General features: G+C 44.9%; 1 protein-coding gene across 1 annotated transcript in view; it reads left to right on the top strand.

Moving 5' to 3' along the window:
- Positions 1 to 20,951, top strand: part of LOC118787147 (disks large-associated protein 3-like) — a 54,749-nt gene extending 33,798 nt beyond the window's left edge. Inside the window, exons 3-12 of the mRNA XM_036542606.1 lie at positions 7,066 to 8,135; positions 8,945 to 9,165; positions 9,472 to 9,523; positions 9,652 to 9,850; positions 16,127 to 16,644; positions 16,791 to 16,885; positions 17,823 to 18,253; positions 18,787 to 18,878; positions 19,969 to 20,133; positions 20,626 to 20,951. Coding sequence (XP_036398499.1) covers positions 7,137 to 8,135; positions 8,945 to 9,165; positions 9,472 to 9,523; positions 9,652 to 9,850; positions 16,127 to 16,644; positions 16,791 to 16,885; positions 17,823 to 18,253; positions 18,787 to 18,878; positions 19,969 to 20,133; positions 20,626 to 20,898 — 3,045 coding nt within the window. The 5' untranslated portion in view covers positions 7,066 to 7,136 and the 3' untranslated portion in view covers positions 20,899 to 20,951. The remainder of the gene's footprint in view (positions 1 to 7,065; positions 8,136 to 8,944; positions 9,166 to 9,471; positions 9,524 to 9,651; positions 9,851 to 16,126; positions 16,645 to 16,790; positions 16,886 to 17,822; positions 18,254 to 18,786; positions 18,879 to 19,968; positions 20,134 to 20,625) is intronic.
- The last annotated feature ends 5,374 nt before the right edge of the window (positions 20,952 to 26,325 follow it).

Consider the following 26,325-nt stretch of genomic DNA (forward strand, 5'->3'; position numbering starts at 1 on the left):
GTGCGTGTGTGTGTGTGTGTGTGTGTGTGTGTGTGCGTGTGTGTGTGTGTGCTGGCACTGTTTCTGGGACAGGCAGCAGTAACAGTGACAGTGTGTTTAAACGATGTTTTAAAGAGGAGCTGGTTCTGTTTGGAATGAGCTGCACAGGATCCAGCTGAATGTGGCAGCCATCTCACATGATCTCACCTCCCCCCACGTTAACCCCGAGACTCAGGGTCTCAGCAGTCGGAGCCGCCCAGCTCTCTGCATGCTGGGAAATTGGATCACACGTCTGCTTAATCTACACCATTTAAAGGGAGAAGGAAAATAATAACCTTGCCATGCCATGCCCATCCCTTGGGAACCATCTGCTTGGTGTGGGCTATTTCTGTACCTCTTTGCTGCTATTTTAAAGGACTCTTGCAGACTCTTTTGTGTGATGTTGCCTTCTGACTATTGCGCCATTTTGCATTTGAAGAAAATGGACCCACAGATGTCTATGGCTGACATTGAAATGGCATTAAAAAAAAACATACACAAACTTTTCAAGTCCCCCTCAGAAGAGAAATGGATTTAGTTCATTTTTCAGGGGTTAAGTGAATTCTCTAAGGAAAACTTTCATATGTGGTGGAACAGTACATCTTGCAAGATCCTTTTACATTCCCTTGCTGGTTTGTAGACAGACACTACTAGACGTTTCAGCATGTCCCAAATTCTGTTGCGGTCACTCTTAAGACGCTCTTGGGAGGAAAGAGAAAATCAATCCTGTCTAATAATGAAAGCTGAGAGAGATGGGTGTGAACGCAGTAGAGATCCTCCCGGGACCGTTTCCGCTGGTGCAATCAGGGAAGCTTATCCCATTATTATTTTGATTGTGATTAATTCAATTATTTGGAGAGCACAGTTGCAGGCTGCTGCATTTGATTGCAGGTCGTTTTTTTGTGTGAGAAGCATACCCAACACTCACTGATACATGAGTCTTCCTCGCTGGTGGTGCCTCACTTTGCATTGCCACAGAGATTGGGGGGATCAGAATTTCAAGACCTCTCTTGAGTTTTGTTACATTGTTACAACTTATACAGCAGTAAGGATGGCATTTGTTCTGTACAGTTGACAGATGGCTTGTCCCTTATTTGGTACAGGTCCTGCACAAAAACCATTGAAGTCTTTTGCTATGACTAAAATCTGAAATGCCTCATGTATATTCTTGTTGTTACAAGTAAAATGTCTGAAATGATTTCAAGTAGGTCTTGAAATATTTCTGTAAATGGGTTTTGGGATTTTGGAGCTGAAAGCAGCTAGCTAGCTGCCTATATCTGTGTACAATGAAAGCATCTGAGAGATTGTGAAAATTTGGACCAAACAGGTTACCATCGAGATGCTGGATGTGGGGTGGGCAATGGGGACAAAATAATCTTTTTTACTTACTTTTTTATTTTTTTCACTAAAACTAGAAATTATTAATTAGCCATGCTGAATAATCATAAAATAACAATAAAACAATCATAGTAATAATACAATTAATAATATAAAGCTAAATCTTTTCTATTTAGTTTTCTCTCTCTCTGCCTCCCTCCCCTTTCCCTCTCTCCCTCACCTCTCTCTCTCCCTCCTACTCTGTGTCTCTCTCAGTCTTCCTGTCTGTGTCACTCTCATCATTTTAAATGAGCCTTATTGAAATGACAGAAGACATCTTTGCCAAAATTGAGTGGCTTATAATAATGTTAAATTACTGTAATCACATGAATAATAACCACAGTGTGGGACAGTGCAGAGATCCGTGCAGGGGTGATGTCAGGAGGAATGGCATAACATCCATTCCTATCCACACACACACACACACACACACACACACACACCTCCAGACATACACGTCAACACACAAACTCACTAGGAGACGTGCAGATCAGCACACACACTTGCAGCAACATGCATCAACACACACACACACACACACACACACACACACACACACCTGCAGTCACATTCATGAACACACACATCAGTATACACACCTGCAGAAATATGTATCAACACACACACACATACACACACACACACACACACACACACACACACACACAAAGGGAAATTGAGGTGATGGGATAGCTATTTCTGTTCCATCAATGACATAAGTGATTTTGTCTGTGAGGTGAAAGACGACGAGTGAAGACTTCCCAGTGAGTAATAGGATATCTTTTCTGCAGTTTCATATTCCATTATCGCTCTCATTAAAAGACTCCAGAACAGCAGGAGTCTAATGTATGGCACATAATTAGATTGGAAATGGGAAAATAGAGTTAGAGGTTACATTAGTCATTTTTCGAATAAAACACCTCATCATTGAATGTTTGTAGTGAGTGTCTGACAATAGTTTGACAGTCAATTGCAGTTCCTCATAAATATTCCATCGTTTTTAATGGCCCTGTGGTCTGGTTTAGTCTTTTAACAATGCTTTTGTTCTTTTATTCCTCTCTGTGTTCACCAGCACAGTAAAGGAGAGGGAGAATTAAAGCACCAGCAGAAATGGATGATAATATGACTATGTTTAGAACTCCTAGAGTTACGGGTAATTTCCACATTTAACAATGAATTTGATTTTTTTTTTTTTCCAATTGTCAGTCACACAAAAGAAGGGAGAAAGGTTTAGACAGAGCATTATCTATGCCAGAATTCTGAAATTGTGACAGGAGAGTGAGGCTTCATGAACCGTCTGCTGAAGGATAGTCACTGAGTCATATAAACCGGTGATGTGGCGCAGTGGTCAGAACAGCAGAGTGGAGCAGTGGTGTAATCCTGTGACCAGGACAAAGTAGTGACCAGAGCCACAATGGGGAAATCTTTGGTCTAGATTGCTCAAATCACCCTGTTGGTTCTAAAAAACTAAATCCATTCAGTCCTATTCACTCATTCAGCTGAGGGATCAAATGAATGTTCATCTTTTGCATTTCAGCTTAAATGGGGCACACAGAATGAGTCATTGTGTTTCTCTTTTTCTCCCCCATTGGTCACACTGCTACTTACACAGCCACACACAACACACACACACATACAGTGAGATCAGGATTCACAGTGGGAGTTTTATTTGAATTAAATGATATTTATTGAGTAAATTAAATGAGCATAACAATGAGCATGCCCCATTGTTCTGAAATCTGTGAGTGTTCATAAATTGAGATGTCTTCACTGGATCATGCTGTGATTGCTTTTGTTTGCTTTGATTTTGACTGATTGGAAATCAGACAAAACTCAGTGTACCACCTGGTCTGAGAGTGCTGTCACAGGCTGTAATGTGCACTGGCTGTCCTCACTGCCAATTGCTTGGTCCTCAAAATGTAACTGTTTTAACAGAGCTTGATGAAAAGAGAGAAGACACAGAGGACCAACAGAGGCCCACAGGAGATTCCAAATATGTTACACTTTACAAGCCTTTCTCTCACCAAACCTCATCTAGCAAAGACCCTGCTCTTTCTAACTCGTGCAAGGGTTTGATGCTCATTGGTAGCAGGTTGTGTGGTGTTGGGTTTAGGGGTGTCAGGGTGTGTGATGTGGGGTCTATAGGTAGCAGGCTGCGTGGTGTTGGGTTTAGGGGGACAGGCTGTGTGGTGTTAAGCTTAGGAATAGTAGGGTGTGTGGTGTTGGGGTTGGGGTAACAAGGTGTGAGGTGTTGGGTTTGAGGGAAGCAGGTGTGTAGTCTCTTGTTTCAGACATTAAATGTTTAATCAGAATGAAGGGCCCCGACCTCTGTCAGATATAATTTTGGTGTTCAGATCCAAAAAAAAGCTGCTTTCAATCCAGGCAGGTAAGATGAAATGATAAAATGATAATTTCTCACAGTACGTGTTTGGAAAGTATAAGTGCTAATTAAAAGGAGTGAATGTTGCTGAATTTTCAGATTGGTAACTCATAATTGTACATGTTTTGCAGTTTTCTGCAATGTGATTAAAAGGCCAACTTTAAGCTACATGTTTGAAGATTTATCTTAGAACATTTATCAGAGCAGAGCTACATCAGCCATTCCATTAGGATTCTGCAGATTGATTCCATTTTCAGTAGGATGTTTTTCATCAGTCTCCAATCAAGGCCCACATGTGCAGCAGTCCTAGTGCTGAAGAGCTGACTGAGAGCAGTGCGCCCCCTGGCTGTCACTCGGAGTAAAGTCAGAGATGACCATGTGTTCTGACAATTCTAAAGCTGTAACACAGGGCTGAGGTTCAGTGCTGGCTGAGAGTGAGAGGTGAGGGATATATGAACTCTGCAGATTTCTCTGTTGCAGCCAAATGTCAGCCCACCGCACAGTCAGTCAATCAAACTTTATCAAATATCATGCCCTTCCTGAGGGAACTGCCACAGGCTGCTTCACAGAGTGCGTTACTGAAAAGCAAAGTAAAATTATTGAATTAACTCACTAAATTAATGGATCTACAGTACTGTGGAATGACAAACAAGAGCAAATCAAAGAGACCACATTATGATGAATGGGGTATGCACAGACTACACATCTGAGTACACAGAGGTATAATGCAAAGCCATGCAAAATGCAAGTTGTAGCTGTAACAATACAAACAACTTGTTGAAAGCTAAAAGGTTTGCTCATACTATTTTCCTCCAGTTTATGGTATGATCCAGTTTATGGTATGACACAGGTAGATTCATACAGTCCGGGTTGAAATAGAGCTGTGACTGTGAGACCCACCATATCACAGTTATTCCCAGTGAGCAAACCAGGCCTGTTTTATTGTATGATGGAAGGATCCATTATTAGACCTGTGGGAGTGGAACGAGGAGGAGTATTATCTCACTTGCTGGGATGGAAGGGAAGTGAGGGCTCAGTAGCACGTTGCTTCATTCCAGATCAACCTCGGAGGCCTTTGGGAGGATACAGAGCAAATGGCTGAGATGCCAGGAACAGCTGATGCACTGGACTCTGTATAGTGTTGATAATACTGTACATATTTGTCTTTTTCTTGGTCTCTCTTTTTCAACTCAAATACATTGTCCTTTTTTCTATTTTTCTCTCTCCTCTCATTCATCTTGTAGCTCCTCGCACCCTTGAGAAGAACTGATCAATGCATGACGGTTAAGAATCAAAAAAAAAAGCCAATGCAAATGAGACAGTTTACTGATAGAGGTTTATTGAAGGGGAGGAGACAGGTTAATGCAGGAGAAATGAGTGTTTTCTCTGAGACTGAACTGGAATGCTTCATCACAGTCAGACTGCAAGGCAGAAGCAAAGAGTAGGGAAAACAGGGACACATTTCAATACAGCTACCCCTGGCTAGCCACAGGGGCTGTGTTCCTGTGACCGTGTGGACCAAAAACTCACAAATAACCTGCTGGTATCTGAAACTGCTGCAGGAAGCGCAGAGAGAAAACTCTTCTGTGTTTGAAGGAGGGCTGGCGATATATCTGTGAAAGCGGCGGCATTGAAGTGCTCCTTTTCATGCTCGTTTGCATTTGCTTTTTCTGTTCGTGGCCCCTTATTTAAGAAATCTAGAAGATGGCTTTACTTGACAACATCCAGTTTTTTTTTTGTATCAGGGACTGATGTACTGATAAAACAGGGATTTTAAAACTCAAAAATCTGTCGACCTCCCTTGGGATGAAGTGGAATCTTGAAGCTTGCTGTAATGCCCACATGGACAAACTGGAGCAGTGTAACTGTTTTTTCCGTCTTTATTTTTGGTGGTATGCACAATTTTACTAGCACTCTTAACTCCTTGTCACCTGGAAAATGGTGCCTGTGCATCACAATTCTGCTGGAAAATGCAGAACAGTGGAATACATGAAGTGATATCTTAGCTTTCAGCCCCACTGTCCCCTTTTTGCCAGGGCAGGAGCAAGTCCACAGGTGAGACTGAAAGCCCTCAACTCATGGGCTCACTGTGACCTTAAATTACCCCTAGTGACTACAAGGTGAGGTTCTGTAAGAATATAAAGGTCCATGATAACACAGCGTAGCATCCCAAAGTCCTGCAAATGTCACTGCGGCTCAGTGTCACCTACCATGCCAAGGCAGCAGCAGAGATCTAACAGCTTGCCCTGTCAATCCACGGCTCTCTTCCAGGGCCACAGGAGGTCAGCGTGCTGGGTAAAATGAAAAACTTAAGATGAAGCTGGAGATATGGGGGCATGATCCTTTCCCTCTGATGTCTCAGTACAGCGTTCTAGCTTCAACACCGTTGCTGTTTTGCTCACTACGGGTTGGTGCTTGCTTGTTTACGAATGTGGGATGCACATTCTCCAGCTGCAGGTTTTAAGTGGTCCACCTCAGGATCTCAGGATCTGAGTGTGGAAAACCTGTCGACATTGACTGTTGTGTTCATTAATCCAGAGGCTGCTTTTACCTGAAATTCACTAGAGTTGTTAGAAAATAGACAACAATTTGGGCCATCCTGATTCCTGATATAGAGGTTTGAGGTTGCTGTGAAGGGGACACTGTGATGTGGTAGCTTTCATCCTTCAAATGTTAAACAAAGGTCCTGACTGACTTAATCACTAATACCCAGAGAAAAAGGAGCAAAGCCACGATTGCTGATCACAGCCAACATCTGGAGCTAGGCCTCAGCCTTGGACTGAAGAAGATGTCAAGGCAGTCTGTATCTGGGCAGACACCACTGTTAGGTATGATGTCATGTGCTACTGCTCTGATTGTGGGTAATGCAGTGGAAAAGCAATCACGCTGTTCCCTGGACAGCCAGCTTTAGCTCCTGCTCGTGCTAGCCTGGTTCCAGCTCCACAGTGGAAAAGGATTATGAAAGCCCACTGGTTCTTCAAAGTCATAGTGTTAAGAGGTTTTAGACTCAGTGCCAAAATTCCCAATCTGGTTCTCTCAGTTCTATCTTTAAATCACACCTGGACTGGTTAACTGCTCTTCTCATCATCTGCTTCATTTTAACCTAGAGGCTCTGAATCACTGTTTAATGCAACACATCAATCATGATGCCCTTCCAGATTGTTGGATGAAAACTGCTTTTTATTTTTCAGTATTACAGTCTATCACAAACAAAAGCAGCTGCTCTGATAAATACATGTATTTTGTGACTGAAGTCCAGCATGATGTCTTCTCTCCTTGTACCTGGTCAGGTAATTTCGGCCAAGCCCTGTCCCGCTCACAGCGCCCCCTCTCGGCCCGGGCAGCCCATCATGCCCCGGCCATGAAGGGGTACCATGTGAGCCGAAGCCTCTCCCAGCATGCCCCGGGGCCCTGTCACTGCGGCCCGGAGGACTTTGAGGTGCCGCGTGACTATGTGCCCCACCCTCACGACTACCAGGGGCACAATGATCTCCCCTACTACCCGCCAGGGGCGCCCCACGAGCTTCCGCCGCGCAGGATGCCCGCCTACGGAGGGGGCACCTTCCCCCGTTCGCACCCGGTGCAGCAGCCTTACGACCCCCGCGGGGAGGTCCTGGCGCAGCACCCCCACTCGTCCCGCAAGATGCACCGCGGGCCGCCCCACCCACACGAGCCGCTGGAGAGGCAGATGGACGGGTTCCACACGCTGCAGTACCAGCGCGCGGCCAGCGGGGAGCAGCGCAGCGACAGCCCCAGCCGCATCCGCCACCTGGTGCACTCCGTCCAGCGGCTCTTCACGAAGTCCCACTCCCTGGAGGCTCCCTCCAAGCGTGAGTACAACGGCCCCCGCTCCGAGCACCGCGAGAGGCGGGAGAGGGGCGGCGGGAGCAGGGGGGAGGAGGCAGGGGGAGGCGGCGGGCACCACCACCCCCCTGCCCAGCGCGTGCCCCGCTCTGCCCGGCGCAGTAAGAGCCACGACCGCAGCAAGAGCAGGGACTCCCACCACCGCAGCAGGACCGCCGGCTGGTGGAGCTCTGATGACAACCTAGACAGTGACAGCGGCTACCTGGTGGCCAGCAGGGGGCGGCGAGGGGTGCCCCCAGGTCACCAGACCCTAGAGGGGGCCATCCAGGACCTAACGCTGAGGGGCCTGAAGTCTAGAGGTCCCCCAGGGGAGTGTATGTCCTGCTCGTCCTCAGCCCTCACAGGGGACCCTGGGCACTCTCTGAAGAAGAGCGCCTGGGCACCTATGGCACCTGGCCATGGGCGGGAGGTGTACCCTGCCGTTGGACCAGGGTATGACAAGGCACTGGTGCCCCTTGAGTCTAAAGCTAAGGAGCGCGGCTACCACTACCTACAGGTAACTCTTCAGTAAGAGTGTTCCATTCCACATACACAGACACACACACACACACACACACACACACACACACACACACACACACACACACACACACAAACACACACACACACATACTCAGCAGGGTAGAGGGTCTGAGGGTGAAGTGAAGAGTGTGGCTAAAGTAGATTGTTATTTAAAATGCCTGCTTCCTCACTTTGGTCATGACAGAATTGGCTATTTTAAATTGGAGACATTACGTAACCAGGGGCACTACCTACTGTTCTGGGCTGGATTGTGTTTTAATGTCCTGACCACAAAAGGTTCCTTACCAGAACCAAAAACACATAACATCACTTAAGTTCTTAAACGCACCCAGGTGCATTTTGTATAGAGAAAAACACTTTATAGAAACAGAAAGCCCTATCAAGGTAGATCAGCATCTAAATGAACAGTAAAATACATTAAATGTATGATTTGGTTCACCCAAACAAAAATGAATCATTAAAAAGCCTTTCACATTAACTGTGAAATGTGGAATCTTACATGGTAGTTATCTGTTCAAAATATGTTGAGGGAAATAATGATTTTCAGCTATAATTCATGCAAACACATTCACTGTTGCAGACACAGTATATTATTGATATTCATCAAAAAAACAGAAAATATGGTTTATTTATATACTGCTCAAAAAGTGACGTGCTTGAGAGCTGTTTTTTTGTCATGCTTTTCCTTCAGGGTGAATGCCATTTAAGCCTGTGACTAGATTACATCATTCATCCAGTGGGAGGTGATCAGCCTCATTTCAAGAATACTTCCTGTTTTAACAGGTGCCCTCAGAGGAGTGGGGCGGAGCCTATGTGGGCGGGGCTCCAGAGGGTGTGGGGGAGATCCCCTGCCGAAGGATGCGAAGCGGCAGCTACATCAAGGCCATGGGGGACGATGACAGCGTCGACTCCGACATCAGCCCCAAGGCCACACCTAAAAACGCCCTGCTCGCCCAGAGAGAGGCCTTCCGACGATCCGTCAGCATGGACCAACACCCTTCCACGTAGGAGCTCTTCTCTGTCCTCATCACCTTCAGTCTTTCAGTTTATCTCACTGAGACAAATTCAGCTGTGTGGAGTAGTGTTCAGTGTAGCAGTGTGCAGGAATGGTCAGTGAAGCAGTGTGGAGCAGCAATGTACAGCCTTGGTCCATAGAGTCGTGAGATGGAATTCCAAGTGAAGCCTCCATGGCTTTATCGTATTCATACCTTAAAAATGTGTCAGGTGTGCTGAGCAAATGACTGTTGTGGTTTTACTATATCCAAAAGCAGGTATGCATGTAAACACTGTGCCTCTGTCTACACTAACAGCCGGACCATGCCCAAGAGCCACGGCCGTACCCACAGCTGCTCACACGCACAGGTGAGCATCAACAAAGCTTTCAATTATGTTTCCACTCAGATAAATCACTGTGGAAACCATGCTATGTGTTTCAGGGGTCGGAGCTGAGAGGTCATCTGTCACACTGCGTCTGGCCCTGTGTTTTGCAGATGGGAGAGTCGATGTGCGAGTCTGTTTTTGGGGAGCTGGGGGAGTCGCAGGCCGTGGAGGCCCTTGACTTGCCGGGGTGCTTCCGAACCCGCAGCCACAGCTACGTGCGCGCCATCCAGGCTGGCGTCTCCCATGACGACGACTGTCTGCCCGTGTTCTCCCTGTCCGGCCCCCAAGGTGGGGCTAAAGGTGCAGCAGGTGAGTGAGGTATCTTTGTCACTCTCAGAATTCAAATTCAAATGCTTTGTTAACATGACTGCTTCGACCAGGGTAATATTGCCAAAGCATAAAGTCCTACAATCAGGTGTACATCATGTATGAACAGATAAATAATGATTGAGATGTAGAGAACAATCTGATCCGCTTGATAAGGATGTCTCGGCTTTATATCTCGTGCAGTGGTGAGATATTCAGACAATTTGCAATCCCCTTTTTAGGGCTAGAAAGCAAGTTTACTTCTGGTTTGGTGATTGCAATGTTGCAGACATCACTGCATGATCATTAGAATCCGCCTTACTCTGCCCTGAATGCATTTTTGGTGTCTTTCTTTGGACACTAAGTAAAGTTCTATAGAATTCTGTATGACAGGCTTCTATTGGATGCTTGTCCCATTTTGTGTAGTTGTGCTGACTGAGTGGACCCTACACTTCACTTCTGTGTAAAGAAATATATTGATTTAGTGAATTTTTCATAAATGCTATGCAAGGCTTTTTCTTCAAGTGTATTCACTGCCAGATCAAAGGTTCCTGAAGTGCTGGTTTTTGGTCCCAGTTGTAAGACAATGTGTGCTCCAGTGTGGTGTTTCCTAGAGTGAAGATGTGTCTGCTTTCCTGAGACCTGGCCTTTTTTGGAAGATCATTTTTTGGATGTTTTAACATTTGCTGTCAAGGCCCAGTTCTCACAGTATTTCCCCAGCTGGTCCAGATGCTCCTGTATGCTTGCTGCCTGCTGCTTACTGAACATATGCTTGTTCAGTGAGTGACAGCAGTACTAGCTTACCTGCATGGAGCAGACATTTTACTTCCTTGTTGTTAAGAGTGAGGCCATGTTCTGCAGATTGTTCCAGTAATATCCCAAAGTTGAACAAAGCCAGACTCAAAATGCATCTCTGTTTCATGCTATGCCCATGAGTGAAGACAGCGGTGTGCTTATTGCCATTTTTTACTCAACATTTACATTGTTGTTGACATATATTGATTCTGTCACACCATTGTGAAGAATTGTGTGGTATAAGCCATCTTGCCAGATTGAATCAAATGCTTTCTTAAAATCAATGGTGGGTATCCTGACTAATTAGGGTGTGAAGGGTGTAAATGTGGTCAGTAGTGCGGTGATTTGGCAGAAAACCAATCTGACCTTTACTGAAGACACTGTGTTTGGTAATGAAGACCAGTGTTCAGGTATTGCAGGAAACCCTCTCCAGATTACTGCCCACACAGATGCCTCAGTTATTTATTGGGTTTAATTTGTCTCCACTCTTATGGGAAATGTGTTATGGGAAAGTAAGCCCCCAGCTCTAGATCTCAGGACAGCAGCCAGCTTGACTGAACAATTTTAGCAATATTTGCTGTAGCTCAGGAGGGCTGTGTTTAAGCATCTCTCTCCTGATCCTGTCAGGGCCACATGCTTTTCCAGCATTGATTTCATAAGGCTGAATTCTAGTTGTTTCATTGTGATTTGATAGACGATTGGATTCTGGCTGTTTCTGATTCCTGATTGTGGGGGAGGGGGGGTATTAATATTTCTATTCAGAATTGAGATCATTAGATGTTATTTGTTCATGAAGGTTTTCAAAATGATCTCTCTAGATATTACCATTTTTATGGCCAGATTTTGGGGTGCTTTGCTACTCAAATTGTTTCATTGATCTCAAAGCTTTTTTTTTGTCAATGGAATCCTCAATTTATTTTGCTTGATTATAATACTCTTGTTTTTTCTACTTTAAAATCTTTTACACTCTCTTTGTGTTTCTATATAATATTGATGTAGGTCTTTAGTTTGTGGCTAATGATGTTTTTTGATTGGACAAGTGTTTTGTCTTATACTTCTACAGTCCTCACCAAAGCACTTTGCCTTCTGGGGTCTCTGTTGTTTTGCTTCGACCTCCTTGATTGGCTGGCTGAAATTTTTTTTTTTTCTTTAAATTTTCACGACCATGTTTGTTCCTGATTGAGTTGTTTGAAACTCTGTTGGGAGATCATTGTTAATAAGATTATTAATTTCCAGTAAAGCACTTTTCTTCAGTAATGACATCACTATAGGGTAGCTGATTACTAGGCTGCACAAGCTCTGCCCACCCACTACTCCGGAAATATATCTATTTCTAACCGTCAAAATGTCAGCTCCCTCACTCTTCTCTCACACGGATCAGGGTGGCTTGATCTGTTGGTTAATACATTGGTGAGAAAGCTAGATTCACAGATGGATTTTAGGCAAAGATCCTACCTTCCAAATCCTCTTAAACTCCTGCCTTATGTGTCCCTTATATTTTATCCTCTGTCTTTTTTTGTCCACAGAATGTCCTTTCTTTTAAGTTATTCCTCCGCTCCTGCTGTGTGGTTTCACTGAAATAGCAGGCTAATTGATTAGCTTGTTTGCCAGGTTTCTCACCATTATTTTCCTTTGTCCCTTGTAACGTTACTCCAATCGTTCCTGGGATGTTCTAAATTAATTTAAGGTGTCAAATTGCATTTTACTTTGCCTCCAAATAGAAATATTTATTGCCGTGTTTGTTTAAGAGTTCCTGTTTTTCTGCTGTTGAAGTTGCTTGTCACTCTCACTCTCTCCCTCGTGGTTTTTACACGTTGTTCCTCAGATTGTGGTGACTGGCAACATACTGTGCTGCCAATTCCACACATTTCTTCTTTCCCAGGAGGAATGGCAGCCTCTCAGTTTCTGTGGGGATCTCAGATTCAGCATTGATTTCCTTTATTTTGGGGAGCACTATTCCCTTGTCCCCCTGTTCCTTTCACATTTGGTCAGGAAGTGCAGCTCAGTCTCCATCTCTTGAAAATGACAGATTGAGCACAATGTGGCTTGTCTGGGCAGGCAGGTCTGCTGTTGTCTCTCACTCTTGATGGTCTGGGTCTGTTTACTCAGACTCTGCGCTGTGAATGTTCTCCTGTTTCTGGGTTTACACCATAGTCAAATGGTCTGGTGTGGTGTATTCTCATTTTTGGGCCAGATAACATACTGATCTGCTTTGTGGTTTTTGTTCATGTCCCCATGAGTGATGTAACGTTGGTTGTGTTGTGTAATTTGGATGACTTCTGTTGTATGTGTTGTCATTGTGCCGCCTTGAGGTTGTTTGGTGTTAGCGCTGTCAGCCTCAGGATCACCTGGCTAAGGGGACTCTTCTGGGCTCAGCTCTTGGCATTGCAAGGCTTTGTATTGATAGGTCACTATTTATTAAATGAATACAGCATTGCATTGCCTTTTTTGTGTGTCTGTTAAAGGTCAGTTCAATTAGGGATTCAAATTTTGTGATTTTTATGTAGGTTTCTCCTTTCTTTCTGGTGCCCTGCCTGTTATCCATTTCTTTCGTGGCCAAGTTGAAGTTCCCTGTTCAGTTTATCTTTGACACTAGGTACATGTAGTTTGTAGTGTATTCCATATTTGTTGTTTTTGGAGTAACATTATCTCTGATTTCAAGATATCCAAATCTTTTCTGTAAAAACAAAAAATCATTTTAAGTTTGCCCTCAGGACCCAAGGTAAACATCAAGCTGAAGAACTGCAGATGTTTTGTGTTTGTACAGATTGCCACCATATTATTTGATTAGGATAGGAAATATCCATCTGACTTTACTTGTCCCATGCTACCATGTCCTTTTTCTATGTGAAGCAGCCTTGTACAAAGGCCAGGCTGTGGTTACTGATTTTGTACCTGATTAAAGTTACTCTCTTTCTCTTTCTCTGGCTTCTTTGACACTCTCAGGGTGTTCTGTTAGAGATAACTTCCTATTTATGATAATGCATTAGTTTGGTGCTACATTTTGTGTCTTCCTGCCAATTAGCCACATACATAGTTGTTGTTAGAGCTTCTCTCACTCTCTGTACGTGTATCCCTCTCTCTATGTCTGTCTCTCTCAGTGTATGTGCTGTGCTGTTATTTCCGGTGTCCATCACCATTACTGTTATAGTTATGACTGAAAATGCCTCTCTGATTCACTGCCTCCATCTGTCTCAGTTTTCAGTCCATTCTCATTCTCTGCAGCAAATTGTGGAGCGCATGCTTCAGCCTGGTCCTGAACGGTCCCTCTTTCAGTTTCTCCCTGACTTACTGGCACCTTTAAGAAACTCATTTTAATGTGAAGAGCACACATGTGCCCTGGTTTAAAATTCAATTGGTAAATTTTGTTTTGGGTCAGACCAAGCTGATCGTATAAACCAGAAGTAAAAATTAACAGCCCTGATCTGCTGCACATGCAGCTATTGTGTCAGTGCAGTATCTGAGGATTCTCAGTATTAGGACGGAGTTCCGGTATTATTCGCTCACCTGTCTGTGACAGAGGAGCATTTGCATATTCGCTTTTCTTTTTGTTTTTTGTTTTTTTTTTCTTGTCCTTACATAATTGCTCTCATACCCTCCGTCCTCTGCCCAAAATCGTTTGCAATACGAACACATTGTGTCAAAATTACAATCATCAAAAACAAACTGTATCAGGTAAATATGCATGAAAACAATATCACTGCACCATCTTTACGGCAGAAGAAAGAAGGAGGATTTAAAAGACATGAATATGTCAGTGCCCCATCTTTCATGCAGGAGAAAGAGGAGGGGGATTTAAAAGGTGGAATCTTATCTGGGTTAACAATGAAGAGCAGAAGCACAAAGGCATCGCCACGCCAACGGCTCTGACAGCCTCCCAGGTGGGAATCGGAGAGGCGGGCAGTCAGAAACTGTCGGCATAGTGACAGTTCACTCTGACTGTCTATTCTGAATCACCCAGACAGACAGATGTACTGGTAGCCCTTGACATCTGTCTACAGTACAGGGAGATTTTCATACACACACACACATACCCACACCCCCGCATTTTAGCACAACAGTAAAAATGTTTGTTTTCTCCTCTTGTGTGTTCATTCTTCCCCTTTTGCCCTTGTTTTCTCCTGTCCTTGTGTTCCTACCACTGTTTCCATAGAGAATCATAACCACTTTGCCCTCTCATTCTCCTCTGCCTCTGCCTCCCTGTCTGACCCCAGGCTGCTAAGTTTTAGAGGGGGTTAGTGCAGGGAGACTTGGGGCCAGCAATTTGAAAGAATCAGTTTTTTGCCGTTACAGCATCATATAGAGATAAAAGCCAGGGGTCACTCCTTTGGAGAACTTAAACAGCACTGTATTAATTTAACTACTGCCTGTTATTTTGGGGTTTGGGTATGTTTTTGCAGAACTTTGCATGCAGGGTTTCATTTGTGTGTTTGGCCTATTTAGCAAACAAATGGCCTCACACTTCCTTGCCATATAGAGGAAATGCATGAATTGCTTGTCTGGAATATTTTTTTAGCCATCTTTTAATTGGGGGTTTAATTTAGGTGTTTCTTTTTATGATACAGAACACCCTGTGTGCTTTCTATTTTGGTTCATTCACTGCCAGCTTGAAGTTCCCTGTTGGGCTTATTTTTAGTCCAAGACATATGTAGCCTGTGCAGTGTTCCAATGTTCCAATGCGTTCCATTGTTTCACTTCCTAGTGTGAACCTGGATTTGTTCCCCCGAGGTGTGATTCTCTTTTAACATATATCTTTTAAAAACATTAATACTGTGCAAGCTAATAAATATAAAATTTCTACAGTTTCTTTGGACTGTTTTGCACTTCAAGGCATTTCCAGTAAATTGTAGCCCTAAGAGGCAGGCCTTGAAGCAGGATTTTCTCCCAGAGAAAAAAAGGCTGTGAATTGAAGGTTCAGACTTCCAGGAGTCTTCAGATATGTGCTGGGGATAGCCATGATTTGAAAGCATAGTGGACTGGATTGAAACGTTGGTTGTGTGACCTTTGATCTTGCCTGAAGTGTGTAAATGTTCAATGGATTAAGGAGCAATCCATGATGGACATAAGTAGTGTCTAACCACTAATTACAGTTTGAATGATGAGGTAGCTCAATTTGATGTGAGTAAATATGGAATATATACCTTATTTATATTTGTAGCCAGGACTCCATTCTGACAGTGTTTCTCCAACAGAGCCAGGTTCTTCTGCAAGCCTTATTTTGAGGAAGACAGCCAAAATATGTCATTTATACAGAATGGAAATTCATATATTTATCATTAGAGGCAATGCTGGGGGCTTAAGACAACATTGTGGCAATTTCATATACGTGGGTGCTTATGTAGATCCTTTTTCACTCTGAACAGAGAAACCTGTGCTTATTTATTACCAGTTTCTTCTTGTTTTGTGAACAGTTGGCTTGTTTATTATTTTAAATATATCACAAATGTAATGATCTCACTTTCTCTTGTCTCTGTGTGTCTATAGTGTTCCCCCACAAAAGGAAGGTGCCTCCTCCCCTCCCTCCCAGGATGTCCAAGCCCCAGCTGTCTGTGACTGCACAAAGCAGCACAGAGTCCACCCAGGACGCCTACTTCCAGTCCACAGGGCAGCCAGCTCCCAGACGCCACAGACAGCACAGCAACTCTGTGGACGGCGTAGAGGGAGGTGGGGGCCGGTCGTCCAGGAGCGGGTATTACCCGGGGCCGGGAATGGGGCACGTGAATCAGCACAGCAATTCCGCAGAGAGCCTCGATGGGACCAGGGGGCCCCAGGATGCCTGCATCCCGGGGAGAGGGCCGGGGTCAATGAGGCCCAAGCACAGCAACTCTGCAGACAACCTGCTGGAGAGCGGCGGCGGGGGCCGGGGGATGCGGGAACAGGCCATAGGCTCTCTGGGAAAGTCTATTTCCCTCCCTCACAACGGGAAAGGCGGCATGAGAGCCCAGGACGAGCGCACACAGGATGGGCATGCGCGGAAGTGGAGGCCGTCCATCGCCGTGCAGGTGAGTAAACGTGCGTGTGTGCGTGCGTGTGTGTGTCGTGGGGACGGAAAGGGACTTGTAACTTGGGGACTGAGGGTCGTGTTCTGTCCCAGGTAGTTTCATTTCTCCCATGTCATCACCTCGTCCCTGCCCTGTGTGCCCAATAGGTGGACAGTTCGGAGAATCTCTCTGACTCAGACCCGGAGGGTAGGGCTTTGAGGGAGATGCAATCCATCGGTGTCCAGGTGGAAGACGACAAGAGGTATGTCACAAAATAATATCTTCTCTCCTTCCTTGTCTCCTTATCTTTCTCTGTCTGTCTTACTCTTTCCCTCTCACATTCGCTGCCAGAATCAGAGATGCTTGGATCGACAGGCTTTCTAATGTTAGAGACAGTCCTCATGCATGTGTGAATGAGTATGTGGGAACCGCTTGTGTGTGCGTGTGTGCTTGCGTGCCAGGTGCATGCGTCTTTGTGCGTATGCGCATTTTGCTATGTCTGTGTTTCACACTCTGAACAGAGGGTGGTGTGTGTGTCATGATTCAGACCTCTTCACATTGTCGCTCTGCCTGAGATATGACAAGGGGAAGGCATTCACGCGCACATACACACCAGAAGAATGGTTAATCGACGTACGATAGTGAATGGTGTGCTAGGTTTATTACAGGGTTGCTGTGTGTTTATGTGTGTGTGAGATGGTGTCTGTATGCTACCACTCAGGCTCAGTTTTAAAAGAGAATTTCTGAAACTGTTAGGTGACTCTTCCCTCGCCACTCAGTCAGTTACATTAACATGCACTGAAATGTCCGCCGGCTTTTAATTTTATAAATCAGAGATAATTCAGATTAGGTTCCTTCCCTTGAGAAAATCTGCTGACTGCGTAGCCTGTGTGACACTGCCCAAGACCAGCAGTAGGCATGGAAACCGGATCCACTTAATGCAGTGCGGTCCTTACGTCTCATCTCTGTCTTATGTGTTATGTTGGAACTTTTGAATGTGTAATGTATTCCTCACATTCCCACAGTACATCCATGTCCACCATGTTAATAACTCATAATATTCTTGCTCCTCTTCTGCAGCACACAATGGTGACAGAGCCATTAAGTGGTTGTTACCTATGAACTTGGAGAGTAGTATGGTTGAGGTGGAGATTTGACCATGTTTGTGATGTGTGTGTGTGCATGCGTGTGTGTGCAAGGCGCGGGCGATTCCGGCGCTCCAGCAGCGTGATGGCGAGTGTGCAGGCAGACCTGGAGAGGGAGGAGTTCCAAGGGAGGGGTATTTCCTCGCAGTTTGGCGGCTCCTTCCAGCGCCACACCTCAGAACCGGCGGAGCCCCGTACTGTCCATACGCAGAACCAGTGGGCCTACCACGACAACTACCGTCACCCCAACGAGCCCTGCCACGTCCCCGCCCACGCCCCCGGCCACTCCCGCTCCCCGACGCCCCTGGCCTCGGAGCACGGCTGGCCCGAGGGCCCCCACAGCCTGCCCGGCTCCGCCCGTGCCTCACCCTACCCCCGTGACGCAGAGTTCTTCCTCCGCCTGCTGCACACGGAGGTGGAGAGGGTGGAGGGCTGGTGCCAGGCGTTTGAGAGGGAGGCAGAGGAGAGGGAACTGCCTGAGGAGGGTGAGTACCTGAGGGGGGGGAGAGGTGGATGAAGGTAGAGAAGAGGGGAAGAAACAACTGGAGGATGAGAGACTAAAGTGAAAGGCAAAGAGAGGTTGAGGGGGGAGGGGAGAGTGTGGGGGTAGATGGGAAGAGGGGAGGAGGATGTGGGGGAAGAAGGGGTGAGGGAACGACAAGCAAATAAGCAGAGTGAAAGAAGGGAGGAAGGACAGAGAGGAGAGGGAAAGAGAACAAGCGGAAGATAGGGAGGAGCACTGGTTGGTGCTCACAAGTGATAGTGGGACTACTGCCGTTGAAATCACTACTGTGAGTTGAGATATGATATGGTTGAATAAAACCACAGCCACACAGAACTTAAGGTGTTTGGGTGTGTGTGTGTGTGTATGTGCTTGTGTTTGTGGATCTGCATGTACATCTGTGTGTGTGTGTATGTGTGTGTGTGTGTGTCTGTGTGCTCAGACAGGTTTTCATTCCGTGTTGTCTTGTGGTCATCTCTCTCCTGACATCCTGTGCACTCTTGCTCTGCCTCTCAGCACTGGCTCAGATCCGCAGCGCCGTGGGGAGTGCCCAGATGCTCATGTCTCAGAAAATCCAACAGTTCTTCAGACTGTGCCAGCAGAGCCTGGTGAGTGTTCCGTCCTCTCTGACCTTTGACCCCGACAGTACTGGAGTCTTGACAGATGACGCCAAAACTGCCTCAGTAAATCAAAATTTAGAATAACCCCAGGCGCAGAACCACCCATAACCGTTTTTGCATAACACCCCCATTACAGAAAGTGCGTAACTCTCCTCAGTCACCACCAGGTGGAGCACTCCGGTCCATGATGAATGGCAGCTAGTGGGGCGCTTTATTCAACTCTCTTGCCACAGTTCAGTTGACGTGGAAGCAAAAAAATCTGATGGAGTTCCACACCTGAGAGTGACTGCAGTAGTGTGTCCATGTTAGGGTCACGGTGTCAAATACTGGAGGTCACCCTGCTCTTGTGTCCTTCTGCTGATTTACCTGAGTTACAATATTCAAATTAAATTACATGAAGTGGCATAATGAAAACTTCTGTTATGCTAGAATTTAGAAAAAATTGGATTGCTGGAGTGAGACAAAAAAATTTTCTCTTCCCTCATCAGTATTTGTTTCTTCAACAGCCAAATTCAAGCCAACCATCCGCACCAGCAGAGTTACAACAAACAAGAACCTGACAATTTCAAAATGAAATGTTTTGATTCATTCATTTTGTCAGGGGCTTGCTATCCAAACCGTCCAAAGGAGTTTGGTTGGTCTTTAATGTTTTTGACAACGGTTAGTAATGGAAGATTTGGGTAAACAACTTGTGAAAATCAATTTCTTTTAAGTCTAGTTATGTAATCGGTATTTTCTCGGAAAGATTTTATTAGCAACACTTTGGCTGGTCAGTTGGCAAGCTTGTGTCTTTTGAGTGAATTACAATTGACCTTATTGGTTTAGCAGTCAAGTGCAAGTCAGCAGCAATAGAGTTCTTCCCACTGTTTTTCTGATGACAATTTTGTATTCTGAACGTGCAATGACTTCATAGAGATCACTTAATTTTATCTGTGATCCTTATGACCTCTGTGATAAAATCACATCCTTCGTAATAACAATAACAGGTCATTTTAATAACTTCTCTGGCTTTGTGATCACAGTATAACAAGGAACCACATATATTCATTCCTTCTGTATCCCCCTTGCACCCCTGTAGGACCCGTCGGCACACCCCCAGCCAACCCCTCAGGATCTGGCAGAGCTCTGGGACCTCCTACAGCTGGCCATCGAGGAGGTGCGCCTCAATTTCCAGGAGCTGCAGCGCCTCAAGGACTCAGGCTGGCGGCTGAAGGTGAGAGGGGTGCCGCCGCCCCAACCTGCCGTGTCCGGACTGTACTCTCAGCCCTCACTTAGAGCCAAAATGGCAGTGTGCAGAAGAGTCGCGCACATAACACTGCCCTTGGATGATCTGATCACTGGGAAACAGAGCAGCGACACAAACAGCCCGAGCTGACACTTGGAGCCGGAATGGCCGTGGGTTGAGCGGCACAGATGCACGCCCCGATCACAGGAACATCGGAGGACACAGAGAGCAGCTAAAACTAACACCTCCCTCTCTCTCTCCCTCTCTCCTTCTCTCCCTGTGTGCGCCTCTTCACTCCCGCTTATTCATCCCTCGCTTCCCTCTTCATGCCTAATCACTCTGTTTTCTTTCCTTTTTCCTTTTTTAAAATCTCCTTTCCTCATTTGAACTATGTCTGCTATTTTTATTTTTTTTCCCCCATCACTACTCTACCCAATGATGTTCCATCCCACCTTGCTGCTCCGCCCAATCACTTCCCACCTCATCTCACTCTGCTTGTCCAAACTCCAGGAGGATAAGAGTATCCCTCCCCCTTTACCAAAGAAGCCGAGCGGGGGCGTGAGTGGCAGCAGAGGACGTGGTGGGGGGGACATGGGCGTGGCCCGAGAGGTCCCCGCCCTCCCGGCGCGGGAGAAGTCTCTGGACCTGGGAGACCGTCAGGGCCAGGACCCACAGGGGCGGCTGCTGCAGGCCAAGCGGGCCCACTCCTTCCGCCAGAACTCTGCTACCGAAAGCGCAGACAGCATCGAGATCTACATCCCTGAAGCACAGACCCGTTTCTGAGCCCCGGCCCAAACCCCACGCGTGCACACACTCGCATAAGCTCACACACGCTCGCACACGCTCACACATGCTCACACAGGCTCACGCACACTCACACACGGTCACACGAGCTGACACACTCACACACGGTCACACATGCTCACACAGGTTCACATACACTCACACGTGCACGCACATACAACACCTGCACATGAGAGAGGGAGGTACGGAGAGTAAGCCCAGGCAACAGCACAGACTGTAGACTGTGCTTTCCTATCAGAGCTCAAACACTGCGCAGGGAGCATCGCAAGGTTATTAAAGTCAGTAGGTACAGTTTTATTTATTTGGGTGTTATGGTATGCTGGTTATCTCTAAACCTTGTCTCTCTCACTGTGAAATGACAACACCCTGTAGGAGCCATGACCAGAACAGAAAACTTTCACAGATGCTCACACAGTATGAGGAATGTTCTCTCCTCTCTGACCTGTGTCCCAGCTTACTCTCACCGGCACTCTCCTCCTTCTTATCATTAGTGAATCTGCTGCTCTTCCAGCAGCAACCAACAGGGGGCCAACATCTTCAGCGCAGTTTTCTTTTTAATGTAGCAAACACACAACGCACCTACTGAGACCCGATGTGAACGGAGATAATTGTGGGTGGAAACTTCAAGCGACATCTTAAAATACAGTTTGTAGAAACAGACTCGCAGCTTGTGGAAAAAGTGTCTTGTCTATTTGAGTCAGTTTCACATTGCAGATGAATACAGACACACCCTCTCATTACTCATCCGCTGTTGGTGAGGTGTGCAGTCATATGAAATCATACTTTTTTCTCAGAATCATTTTACAAGTTTTCCTTGTAAAAATATGTTACTAGCAGGGTTAATGCAGCCAGAAGGAATGGGTTTAGAGGTTTATCCCCATCCTCCTGGTCTCTAGTCATCACTTTTGCCAGTTTTATTGTTTTCTTTGACAGTGAAAGTTGATGCTGTGTTTTATGAACCAGTCCTGTGTAAGGCAGTTCAGCTGATATCGCCACCAGCTTAATATCAGTGAGCATAGTTAGTGTCTGTATATATTTATTTATATAGCAGTATACTAGTCCTGAAATCAAGGGCTGGTTATTTTTTTCTTTGCTTCCCCTTGTGGACAGAGCATGACATAGCAGTGCCACTGAGAATTTTTCATCATACTAGGCCCCTTTTACATTGGCTACAAGCACACAGGGCCTTACCGTGTACATTTTCAAATGAAGAAGAAATATTTTAATGGGATATGTATATTTTATACTGTTGTCTGTATTTTTAGATTAGAATGGAATATCTGAAATTTATTAATAATTATATTGAATGCTATAGATTTACATTAGCCATCTGGTGAGTGGGGTGATGAATTTTTCATGTTGTAGGGTATGAAATGCGTATCCAATCATCCAGGTGCACAGGGACAAGCTAACAACATTGAAGTGTTGTCCATCTCTCTCACTTCCTCACTGTCCCCCTTTGTCATAAAGACAATCTGTCAATTCACTGGCATACCCTGTTTGTTCGCCCATCACTCTGGAAATTTGCATATTTGATATATCAGCTATCATGATAGAAGCGTATGATAGGTTCTTATTCACCCCAAATCCAGCCTCTTCTCACGTCATCAAAAAACATCCTTTTCAGTCCAGTAGACTGTCTGTGCTGTAAGGAGGTGTGTCTGCCATTTGACTGGTGGATACACAAATGTAATTCAGGGAATAAGCTAATTGGTTCAAGGCAGCAGTCATACTGTGATTATAGATGAATGGGTACTTCAGCCCTCTCTGTCCACGGCTAGAATCGCAATTTTGTGTTGAATGTGATGGACGTTTGGGAAGTTGATTGATCCCTTGATGGATTTAATGACTCATTATTCATTGATTCACTGATTGGCCTGTTGGGTTGGTTGTGTGATTGATTGCTTAATTGATTGATCAACCTGTGAGCTAGGTGACTCATTTAATCATTCAGCAATGCATCTCACTGAAGTCTTTGCTGATCAAAACATTGTAAGACAGAGTGAGGAGCGAGAGCTTCAGTACTGAAGCAGGTATCCTGTGAGCTGTTTGTGTTCCTGTGACCTTAGTCTCTCTCCTCCTGTGACCTAACGCTGCTCAGCACTGCTGTGCCTCTCTCTCAAAGGCTCAGCAGTTGGCCATGTTTTCCATGGCTCACAACTGTGCAAGGAGCACATGTTCCTGCTTCAAAGAGTCTGAAATATCCAATGCTGCACTTCCACAAGCACAATATTGTTTTTTTGTAAGCACTGTTCCTCTGCTGAGAAGGACTGATTTCTTTTCAATGAAATGATGGAGGGGAAAAATTATTCTGGGCACTAAGATGAGTTTCTGCTCTGATGTGACAGATCTTTTGTCTGGTTTGATTTTTTGTGATTTCCCTTTCTCTTTCCCTCTTTCTTTCTTTCTCTCTCTCTTTCTCTCTCTCTCTCTCTCTCTCTCTCTCTCTCTCTCTCTCTCTCTCTCTGCCTAAAATGAAAAATTTGGTTTTCTCTTTATGCTGCAGTAAGAGAAAATCACACAGAATTCTGCACAGAATTCCACAGCTTTGCTCCACAGAAACGTTCCACAGCCTTGTTTCTTAGTAACGTCACAAAAAGAGTCACAAAAGAGGTATGCATATAGGACCAGCACCTACTACTACTAACCAGAATCTCTTAGACAGAGGGTAGAAGGGCTGTGGGAGTTGAATATCTGGTCGTGATAGAAGGTCTGTGGTAACATTCTACAGCCACATGCTGCAGTAACGTTCCGCAGCCATGAGGCAAAGTAGCATTCCATAGCAGGGTTCCTAAGTCATGATCCACAAACCCTTGAACATACAATATGCCACTGGTAACAGGGAGTACCTGAATCACACAGAATTTCATTGGACACAAACCACAGAGCAATCTGTTAATGTCCATTTACATATTTTCTTTATTCCCTCACCATTGCAATGTAAATATCTCTGTTGTGAAGAAACATAACATTAATCTTATGATTATATCAATGTATCATTATTATTATTATTATTATTATTAATATTATGAATGATGTTTTATTTCAATTATAACCACTGACAATGTAATTCTGTACTGAGTGACAAGTTTGGATTGTAGAAACCCTTTGTACGTGCAAAGTGATCTCCTTGTTGCTGCTGAGAGGACATGCCACGCCCACGCCAATCCCATGTCCTCTTTCTGACCGTATCCTGACCAGGTCCATGCAGGACATCTCAGCTCTGGACCAAGAATGAAGCAAGTGGGACGTGAACAGTCTGACCTTGAAAGATCAAAACCGGACAGCTCTTAGTTTGCGTGTACATGTATGAAGAGCTTCGTCCAGATACACACAAGAACTCAGTTCCTCTCTGTCTTTCCCTTGCAGAAATAATCCACAGTAGGACTCCATACTGTAGCAGATAATCTCCCTGTTTTCGGCCTAACTCGGTCTTCTTTCCATGACTCCCTCACTCAAAACTCAGACTGGGGATCGACCAATCCTGGAGCTTTTGTTTGTGTTTGTTTGACTTTGGTTTCTAACATTCTACTTTGACTTTTCTACTTGACAGTGTACTGACTGAACTGCTCCTGCTCAGCTGTGATTGTGATGTCATTGTGTAGAACACTTGCCTCATCTCGCCAAGGTGACAGCTGAGGTGGGGGTATCATTGTGAGGGAGAGACAAAGATGGAGAGGCTAATTTAGTGCCAGTGAATTGGAGGTCAAATGAAAAGATCAATCATGTTTGTTGGTTCTGTTTAAGTCACTCTTTTTCTTTTTTTGGGAAATTCACAGATCAATGACCATAATCCCAATTTGAGAGATGGTTCACTGTGACCTGGTTTATTCAGCACTGAATGTAAGACTGTTGATGTTGTAAAAGTTTTCTAATTATTATTATTATTATTATTACTATTATTATTATTATAAAGCTATTTTTAGCGAAGAAAACTGTTTGTTTGTGTGTGTGTGTGTGTGTGTGTGTGCGTGTATGTGTATGTGTTTGTGTGTGTGTGTGTGTGTGTGTGTGTGCATGTGTGTGTGTGACTGTATCTGTGTGTGAGACATTCTTGTTGGAGTAGAAATGACTCACCAGACTTGTAAACCACACTCACTGATCAATTGATAGGCTTCCCAGACAGCCCTGCCCTGTCTGATTACCACACCCAAGGAGCGCATTTCACCACAGAAACACAGCAGCGGTCCTGCAGGGTCATGGCTCTCTTTCAATCTCAGAGTAGAGAAGCAGTCATGGTTCTTCACTCTACCCCATCCCAGTCCTGGAGGAACACAGCGTCTTCCAGCTATCCTCACATAATGAATAATCTCATCCAGCTCATAATGTCAGGTTGAATTGGACCCTCTGAGCAGCATCATAGAGCATTATACATACACACACACACACACACACACACACACACACACACTGACACAGACATATGGAATCCACACAGTGTTTAAGACAAAAAAAATAAGATCTTTTATTTTGTGCAGAACACAAAAGTCATTATAATCGGCTGTCTTAAAGGCAGTTCACTTAAATGCTGAAAATGCAGCCATCTGCAATCCTTAAATGAATGAACAGAAGTTTGTGTTTACATCAGCAATGCACATCTAATCACCCACAGGAAAATGAATTTCAAATGCTGCAGTATTTTCAGATAATCAAAAGGAATTTTTAAAAGCAGTACTTTTTTTTAGCTTTTGCTTCGTTCACGACTACAGTTCTTTGGAAAAAAAAAACCCTCCAATACTAATTGAGCAACATCAGGCAAAATGTTTAATTACAACACATTCTGCACCAGCTTTAACAACCATATATCGTATTTTATAATTAACATCCATCTCCTAAATACAACATGCTCATATGAGTCAGAGCCCTACAGAGACCAGCATTGCAATGGTTTGTTTTTCTTCAAGGGCAGGGGGCAAATGAGAACACTGGTTTATGTATTTTGGGGTTTTTTTCCAACTTGATTTTGTGTAAAAAGGAAAAAAAGGGAAAAAATACCCACCAGTCTTCTATGTTTGTTCCCATATTCTTAATTAAGATCTTATTGTTGCCACACAGCTCAATGCTCTGCAGCATAACTGACTAAATATTAGACATTCTATCTAGGAATTCTCTTTCTTGTTTGCTCATTCCTCTTGCACTGCATAATCGTAGCTTCGGGGCTTTTTTTCAACGGGTGTGATTGCATATCGGACGCCTCTGCCCTGCCCACACAGATTTTAAATGTAAACTGACATCACAGCATGTGATTAATAGAGCTTCATTTACTGACAGGGTACTTCAAATGAGACTAACACCAGAAACAAAATGAGGTGAATTAGCCTGCATCCAAGAGGTGTGTTGATTTTCAAAAACAGCTGCAGAACGGAAGCATATCCGGTTCTGCCGCATCTGGTGGCCTGGCCCTCT

This window comes from Megalops cyprinoides, chromosome 12, assembly GCF_013368585.1.
Source record: "Megalops cyprinoides isolate fMegCyp1 chromosome 12, fMegCyp1.pri, whole genome shotgun sequence".
NCBI classification, from domain to species: Eukaryota; Metazoa; Chordata; class Actinopteri; order Elopiformes; family Megalopidae; genus Megalops; species Megalops cyprinoides.